The sequence below is a fragment of the Mytilus trossulus genome, chromosome 8 (assembly GCF_036588685.1).
Source record: "Mytilus trossulus isolate FHL-02 chromosome 8, PNRI_Mtr1.1.1.hap1, whole genome shotgun sequence".
In the NCBI taxonomy this organism is placed as follows: Eukaryota; Metazoa; Mollusca; class Bivalvia; order Mytilida; family Mytilidae; genus Mytilus; species Mytilus trossulus.
The window spans coordinates 46,538,156-46,548,025 of NC_086380.1; the positions used below are offsets into that span (position 1 = coordinate 46,538,156).

The 9,870-nt window shown below is 31.9% G+C and overlaps 1 protein-coding gene across 2 annotated transcripts in view; it reads left to right on the top strand.

Annotated features, from left to right (window-relative positions):
• The window catches only part of LOC134681041 (gastrula zinc finger protein xFG20-1-like), a 30,067-nt gene extending 20,408 nt beyond the window's left edge, over positions 1-9,659 (top strand). For both annotated transcript variants that reach the window (XM_063540425.1, XM_063540423.1), the window contains one exon: positions 3,264-9,659. In XM_063540425.1, the coding sequence (XP_063396495.1) occupies positions 3,264-5,605 (2,342 nt within the window). In that variant the 3' untranslated portion in view covers positions 5,606-9,659. The remainder of the gene's footprint in view (positions 1-3,263) is intronic.
• Positions 9,660-9,870: the final 211 nt, after the last annotated feature.

A 9,870-nucleotide genomic window follows, 5' to 3' on the forward strand; every position in this document is an offset into this window, starting at 1 on the left:
TACCCGATATATGAGCATTGTATTGTCAAAAAACAGCCCATTTTTATGTAGCAGAAGCATTCTACTGTCAAATAAATAACTGAAAGTTTACATTTTAACAATTTTGTAAAACTGCAATATTTTGGGAACAAAAAGGGGTCTTACTGGACCTACATGTACTCCTTTGATAGTCTTAATTGCAATAATATCAATACAGTCATTAGTGGTTAATTGTTATTATTAATTTTGTTTGAAAATTTTCAATAGTTGATGTAATTAGAAAACATATATATCATAATATTTATGGAAGACCAAATTTATTCAAATTGTTAATATCAGAAGTGTTCAATCAAGGAACAAAAGAATGATTTCAATGCATATTCTTGTATCTTAAGAGTTCAATATCACAACCAAACATTGGAAAGGCAAATCCTTTAGTAAAATATTGAAAACAACACGTTATTAATTTCTTGCGTCCGAAGCGCTTTTCTGGATTTACCTTCATCAGGAACGTAATTTGTTAGTAAACTGCTAACAAAATAAAACACTTGGTTTATATACAAAACATGTTATTTAAAGATAAAAAAAAAATTATCACATTAAACAAAGTCCCATCATAGTGAATACTAGTTTCATGATTTTTTATTCATGCTTTACATTTTTAGCTCACCTTGCCCAAAGGGCCAAGTGAGCTTTTCTCATCACTCGGCATCCGTCGTCAGTCGTCGTCGTCGTTAACATTTTACATTTTGAACTTATTCTAGAGAACCACTGAATAGAATGAAACCAAACATGGCATGAATGTTCCTTATGAGGTGCTGACCAAGTGTTGTTACTTTGTAGCCAATCCATCATCCAAGATGGCCACCAACTGGAGACTAAGTTTGACATATGACCCTATGGGAAATGCATACAAATGACTTCTTTTAGATAACTGTTGAATGGAATGAAACCAAACATGGCATGAATGTTCCTCATGAGGTACCAACCAAGTGTTGTTACTTTGTAGCCGATCCATAATCCAAGATGGCCGCCAGCGGGGACTTAGTTTAACATAGGACCCTATGGAAAATGCATACAAATGACTTCTTTTAGAGAACCACTGAATGTTATGAAACCAAACATGGCATGAATATTCCTTATGAGGTGCTTACCAAGTGTTGTTACTTTGTAGCCGATCCATCATCCAAGATGGCCGCCATCAGGGGACTAAGTTTAACATAGGACCCTATTTGAAATGCATACAAATGACTTCTTTTGGAGAACCACTGAATGGAATGAAACCAAACTTGACATGAATATTCCTGGTGAGGTGCTGACCAAATGTTGTTACTTTGTCGCCGATCAAACATCCAAGATGGCCGCCAGTGGGGGACTTAGTTTAACATGAAACCAAACAAGGCACGAATATTCCTTATGAGGTGCTTTATACCAAGTGTTGTTACTTTGTAGCCGATACATCATCCAAGATGGCCGCCAGCAGGGGACTTAGTTTAACATAGGACCCTTTGGGAAATGCATAGAAAAGTCTTCTTTTAGAGAACCACTGAATGGAATGAAACCCAACATAGCATGAATGTTCCTTATGAGGTGCTGACCAAGTTTTGTTATTTTGTAGCAAAATTTTATCTTTTTTTAAATGATTTCAAAAACCAAGGTAGAGTCAGGTGAGCGATACAGGCTATTGAGTGGCTCTAGTTTTATTTTCATATTGTCAATCAAAAACTGTTTTCAGATATATATACAAGATTTGTTATCAGTAAGTAATCATATGAATGTAATCTGAAAGTAATCTAATAGTAATCATGATTACACCTGTTGTTTGCAATGTAATCATTAACATTACGATTAAATGTAATCAGAAATGGCACGATTACTGATTACATAGGATTACAGCTGATTATGATTACTGATTACGATTATCCCAAACCTGTATGATGTTGGCAGCGACATCCTAAGACATATTTCGTTTCAGTACTTTAGTTTAAGTGTATGGATCTGTATGAAATTTTACAAACAGGTTCAATACCTCAAAAGGAAGGTTGGGATAGATTCTGGGGATTATGGTAATAACAGTTTTTGAATTCGGGGACAAAAACAAGCCTTGTTGTAGTACCGGACAATAACTTGTGTTTTAGTGTATTGATCTCTCTGACATTGTACCACAATTTTCCAAAGGGAATGCTGGGATTGAGTTTGGGGGTAATTGCCACTAACATGCAGGAATTAGGCCAAAAAGGGACCAAAAAGTAGTTTTTTTTCTAGTTTCCAGATAATAACTTGTGTTTGAGTGTATGGATCTCTATTAGATTATACCTCAAGGTTCCATTCTACAAAAGGAAGGCTGGGTTTGAGTTTGGGGGGGGGGGGGTATTATTTAATTTTTTTAAAGGGGTTCATATTTTTTTTGTCAAAACTTTTAAAAAGTTTCAGAAAGAAATCTTCAATTGCACAGTATTGCGCAATAGATATTTAAAACACCTATATCATGTCAAATATTTGATCACAATCCAGTATTCAGATATGAACAGTATCAAGCTTGAGTATTGTGTCCAAATTAGCCCTAACTGTTCGAGGTTTGACCACTGCGGTCGTTTCAGGCTAAGTTCAGCGAAGCATTTTTTTTCATTTACTGGAAAAGTTAATATCTATATACTTGTATCAGTTAATTGGTAAGATACTTATACAAGTGTATTTAATGGTTTAGTTATGTCACTTAGACTTTCCGATGTTTTACTTATATATACATGTACATTTATATGTGCGAGTAAAAAAGTTACATCTTCTTTTCTTGAATGTCTCAAGACTTCTTTGCTCTAATAGAATGTTTATTGTGTGTCACTTGCAGATATCTTTACTTATCATTTAAGTGTAATCCCATGGGCAATGAGAATCTCATTTGTCTGTTATCTTCAGAACACTGCTCATTAAAATACAAGCCTTAAGGAGCAATTTTTGAAGGGCTGGTGGAATTACTTAAGATTTTTGCACAATTAGTTTCTTTGTTGAATTAATGAGATGAAACCTTGACCCCTTATAAAAAGTTATGAGCTTAACAAAGAAATATTGTTTAAGGTATGTAAATCCCAAAATTTTCTACATGTGTGAATTTCTTCCCTGAATTTACCCTGATATCTTTGTTAATGACAAAACAAAAGGAAATAATAGATATGAAAACATAATCTGTCACAGTCACCGGTATTTTATTTGTTAGTATCACTTTAATGTTAACTGTTGTGATTTCTAGCATATGATTGATTTTTATCTCTTTTTCTTCTTCATAGAAATAAAGGCTGACATGCCTCTAAGTGTAACAGATTTTCGAAGATCAAGTGAGGCGTCAGGGATAGACAATCCAAACGTTAACTCAAGGGCTTTGCTGCAATATGGATCTGATTTAACAGAAACAAAAATCAAAAGACTAGATGAAATAATTTCAGAAGTACGTCAAAATCTTGAACTTGATCCAAAATTTCCAAAAGACCAAGTGCCAAAAGCTTCAAAACTAAGTATTGAGGTTAAGTCTAGTTCTAATCAAAGTTTAGATGAAAGTGGTTCCTCTGATGACGAAAAGAGTGAAAAGTATTCAAATTTGAAAAATATCATGGAGAAAATGACAAAAGAAAGCCTTCCCAGAAAACCTGGAAAGAAAGGTTCCATTTGGAGTGATGACGTGTTTGGGCAGCCAGGAGAAAATCGCTATATTTGTCCTTCTTGTGGAAAAGGATTTTTTTACATGAGCCACTTGAGAAAACATAGCATGATCCATTCAGAGGTGAAACTGTTTACATGCCCAACATGTGGCAAAGGCTTTAACCAGAAGTCTAATTTAAGGACACATTTGAGAACACATGCAGATGAAAAAATGTTTACATGTAATCAATGCGATAAAGGCTTCAATCACAATGCATCTCTACAGATTCATATGAGAACACATACTGGCGAAAAACCTTTTGTTTGTAGTGTATGCAATAAAGGATTTAGTAGAAAAAACACTCTTAAAATACATGAGACCACACATACACCTGACAAACCTTATGTATGTACTACATGTGGTAAAACGTTTGGGAGACGTTATGTCTTGCAGAGACATGTATTAATACATGAGGGAGAAAAACCTCACATATGTGAAAGATGTGGACGTGGATTCAGTCAGAGTGGAGATTTACAGAAACATATTAGAACACACACGGGAGAGAAACCATATGTATGTACCATATGTGAAAGAGGATTTGCACAAAATGGGGATTTGACAAAGCACATGAAAACACATGTAGGAGATAAACCTCATGTTTGTTCTGTTTGCAAAAGAGGATTTGATAAGCTTAATGAAATGCAAGAACATAAAGAATGTCATTCTGACCAATTATTTTTTGCTTGTACTAGGTGTGGCAAGGAATTTAGTCAAATCAAAGAACTAAAAAGTCATAGATTATCACAGGCATGCAAGACATTTGAAGATACAGTTATAGTTGATGATGATGATGATGATGATGATGATGATGATGATGATGATGATGATCAAGTTGATCATGATAGTGATAAAGATAAAGACAAAACATTAAATGGACAAATTTGTGATAATTATACCAGTATCACACAAACCTCAAATGAAAAATTGTTGTTTGCTTGTGTGAAGTGTGGCAAAGAGTTCAGTCAAATGGAAGACATTCAGGCACATAAAAGGTCACAAGAATGCAGTCCTGATCTGTCACCCATAACTCATAAGAGCAGCTGTGAAGAACTTGATGATGGAATAAAGCAAGAACCTGTTGATATAATAGATACCTCTTGTAATACATCAGATAATTCAATTGACATGATTGGCAATTATGAAAAAAATGATGATAATAATGATCCTCAGAATTCTGTCAAAAAAGAAAATAACTCTTCATTATGTGAAGAAGAGGAAAATGTTTGTGCTACTTGTGGAATGAGATTTACTGAGCTATCAATGTTACAAGATCATTTGAAGCTACATTTTGAGCTGGAAAAGATAACAAATTCATATGTAACTGAATCAGAAGAACAGTCTAATACAGATGAAGCTGAAAAGCCATTTAAATGCCATTTATGTGAGAAGTGCTATCAGGGGAAAAGTTCTCTTCAGGCACATATCAGATCCCATACAGGAGAAAGACCCTTCTCTTGTGAGACATGTGGCAAAAGTTTTCGACTAAAGAGAGATTTACATCGACATGACCAGTCACACAGTGGTGATCGCCCATTTGCATGTACAGAATGCAGTAAAAGATTCCGCTGGAACTGGGACCTACAAAAACATATGAGAATACATAGTGGTGAAAAACCGTTCTCATGTACAATTTGTGGCAAATATTTTAGACAAAATAGTACACTCCAGGCACATATAAGGACTCATACTGGAGAAAAACCCTACACATGTACTACATGCAGCAGAGGTTTTAGTCAAAGTTCAGACTTAACCAAGCACATGAGAACTCATACTGGTGAAAAAGCTTTTTTTTGTGAAATGTGTGACAAATCATTCAGCTTAAGACACAACTTGCAGAAACATATGCAAAAACACAACAAGTATAGACACCTATATAGATCAGATTCACAGGAGCTTGAGAAGACAATTGAGAAAGAGGAACAAGTTGATTAATTTGGTTCTACATTTAGTATGAAAATATTAAAATCATTCTTCAAAGATCATGTTGAATAAGCATATTCCCTTGAGATTGTGAAATAACTTTTGTTTTTTTATAAATGTATACACATTTTTGTTTGAATACATGTTATATGTAAGAGTCAACTCTAAGTCCACCCTCAAAGTAGTAGGGGCATGAAGGCAAATTTTTGGCCAACAGAAATAAAATATTCGACAACTATTTCAAATTTGCACATATTGTATGAAAATGCATAGAGAAAGGAAATATGAAAGAAAAACATAAGATGTTTTATCTGATGATGTCACAATTACATCATAATATGACCTGTTTTCATGAAAACCGTGAAAAATACAGAGTAAATTCAGTTTTATACGACAGCAAAAAAACTTTGTAATCCTATATTGGTATCACGTCATCTTTGTCAAAAACATTTGTTTACCGGACCATTACTTTAGTATAAGTTAATAGAAATCTATGTCATTTGAATAATTTTAATTAGGGGGTGTAAAAAAATTACAACAGCATAGTGTATTGCACAAATGCCAAAATATTGAATATAAATTCAAATCATATAACCAATTCTTAGTTCTTTGACTAGAGTTTTGTTTTGTGTCAGAAACCTATTATGGATCAAATATTTAATAACAATCCAAATTCAGACCTGTATCAAGTGCCACTATTGCGTCAATTATTACCCCAACTGTTCAGGGTTTGGACCTCTGTGGTTGTATCTAGCTGCCCTCGGCGAAGCAAATTTTTCAATTATATTTCCATTGCTGAAACATTGTGCACCTTCAAGAAACAACAAATAGTTAAGCATAATTGTAACTACTGATATAATCTCACCAAATATAAGTATCTTGCATAAGCATATAGTTTGCCAATCTAAACTATACTTAAAATTTTATGAAAAGCAAGGAAAAGAAAGAAATTTTACAAAATATACTAATTTCATCATGGTTTGTTACCATGATAACTCGCGACATGTTAATTTTGTTCAACTTATAAGGTAACCTTCAAGTAATGTGACTTGACTTGGGACTGTGAGGCACACATATAATGCAGCAGGATTTAAGAGCTACCCTAACCTTATCTGGGATACTGGTATCGTAATGTAAAAACACTACATAATAAAATTATTTTTTATAGATGATATTCTTGCCCTCATCAATTAATGTTGTCTTGTATGGAGTGGTTGCGCTTAAAATGAGCAAGCAAGAGTACTATTAATTAAATTGCAGAAAGGGACAGCAACGCTTAATTAAATGCTGATTATTCACACATAATCATAAGCCTCATCAACAACAGTTTGTTGGATGGATGACAGTAGAGAACAGAATCTTAAACCATCAAATTGCTGCATAAATGCCATACATATGAGGCAAGCTCCTTTATATTTATTTTCCTTTAATTTAAAATCCCAAATGACAACCAATATTGCTTGAGGGATACGTCTAACACACAACTACAAGTTCCAAAAGTCTAATAGAAACACATTTATAAATATCTTTAATAAACATATTTTCAAAATCTTCGTTATGGAATAACGTAGATGCATACTAGTATATGTATATGTCACACTTGATTTAGATGTGTAAAGTCTGTTAATTGTTATGTTTATTAGAATGATGTCAATACTTATGTATTTTAATAGTTTTGACTTTATAAATGGTAGAACTTTTGATAATGTCTTAACTGAGTTTAGTATATATTCATTTTACTTATTATTTTATTTGATGTCCCAACTTTACATTAGTGTTTATGCTTCTGATCTGTTCATCATTTTGATTTTGGTTTAAGGAAAGTTAAAGTTGTGGTCAAATCAACTTGAAAAATTGTTCATTATGATTTGAACTTTATGGAATGTATGTCAGAGTTTTAGATAAGCATAAGCAAAGTTATTTAAACCTATGAAAGAAAATCAAAACCAACAAAATAACTTAAACAAGTAAACATTATTACTTACCTCTTTACTTATATCAGTATATACACATGCCATATATTAGTATTATTTATGACTGTTCTATATTTCATGGAAATGTAACAAACTGATGGAGTGTCCCGTTGACACATTTTTTTGTTTATTTTTCATATTCATGGTATTTTATTATGACATCAGGAAAGATCAGTACACTTAAAAATTGAACTCTCTATACATGTAAATGAATTATTATCATTATTATTATTTACCTTTTTGTTGAAGTAATTTCAACATCTAATTTATTCACATAAATTTCTTTTTAATTTCTGCATGTTCTTCAGTATGTACATTTTTGATTATAAATTAAAATATACTCAGACATGTCAGATCGCACTAAATTGCTTAACGATTCTCTTCAAACACAGGACTGTTTTATTTAAAATCCTTCCGTTATTTTAAATTCCTTCAATGGTCGGATATTTTGAATATTAAGTAGCTTTACCAATAAATGAATAAATACACTTCAGGTGATCAGTGTAGTTAAAAATCTGTTTCATTGACGTCTGCAAAAATAGTAATGTTTAAGAATATTGTATTTCAAACACAAACATATAGTAAAATTTGTATATGTATAGGTAAAACAGATAGAGATTTTTTTTTCTGTTGAAAGCTAGTAACAAAAAAATATCTACTGAATTTTTATACGCCCATTTACGATTTTATAAATTTGATTTTTTATGTTTCAGAGTCATGTGAATTTATTCATAAAAAGGAGGGATTTTCCAGTGTTATACAATGCGTTGAGTAGTTATCATGAATTTTTGTAACTGATTTATATCTATCAAGATAGTATCCCTTTAGTTTTTCATGTATTCTGATATGACATTGATTATTTGTTTTTAAATTTTGTCTTTGAAAAAGTGACGGGTGTATTATTCGTCTATGACGCAGCTGTGTATTCAGTTTGTATAAAAGTTTTTTTCTAAGTGTGTGGTTTTGTGTTTGATCTAAAAAAATATGTTATTAGTTAAAGAGAGGAAGGATCACATTACAAAAAATGGATTTGGCATTTTATTAAGAGCAATAAATTCATCAAAGTATATAAATTAGGCAGTTAGCTTTCTTGTTTGGCTTTATATCTGTCATTTCGGGGCCTTTTATTTCTGACTGAGCTCATTAAGGCCTAATAATTGTTAATGTCTGTGTCATTCGGTCTCTTGTGGAGAGTTTGCCCATTGGAAATCATACCACATCTTCGTTTTTATATCAGAAGTAAAGTTGACAATTTTATTTTTACTTTGTTTAAACAATTGATAGGTGTTCTGATCGTCTTCACAAGAATTATGCTAATTTGTCTAGTATTGAAGTAAACTGAAGTATCAAATATATAGTTCCTTGCTGACTTTAGATATATGTGTGATAGGTTTGATATAAACATAAGACCTACAGTTTAAAAAATGTTTACCTTTACAGGTCGACAAGATGCAATAACTTAAAAAATGTCTACCTACAAAAAAATGTTTCATTTCAAATGTCAAATTAGTAATTTGTTGGGTTTTTTTCAATTGTCAACAATTATTATTATACTTTGCGTTGAAATGCAAGATTTTTATTGGCTTATAAGAGGGATAATTTACTTGCTCCATGACTCCTCTCATTTGGTAGCTTATGTTTGCCCTGTCAAAACACTACTTAATGATCCTCATTAAATTTTTCTGTCAATGCTATTATAAACTTTGATTTATATGTCAAGACTCAAGACAGTAATACCTTAAATTACTCTTACAAATAAAGATCATATAGTTTTGCCAGCCGATACTTTGGAGTTCATGTATTTTTACCGATTTCTCATGGTTTAATGCATTTGGAACAAAATAGGAATTGGTAAAGGATAATTTTGGTTATTTATAAACATTTGAATGATAATGCTTTTTAAGGAGATACATAGGCGTTAAAATAGATTTTGAGCGTGAAGAGAGTGTAACAGTTACTGAAATATATAACAATTAGATAAAACTAGTAGTGTTCATACAAGCACATCTCTAACTTCTCTTCCTTTCAATCAAAGAAGAGCAAGAGATATAATTTTGTATTTATTATGAATATTAAAATGGTCATGCAGTGTATTTAATCGCAGAATATGGAAAGGTATTTAATTAATTATAAACAGTTTTTCTTATATTAAGAAATAAAAATTGCTTATAAAATTCAAAAGACATCTATAGTCTTAGAATTGTATTTAATTTATTAAATTCTTACTTTGTACATTTAATACATGCCCCATTTTAAGCATGTATATATATCTTATATAAACAACTACACATGTATATGTGGAGA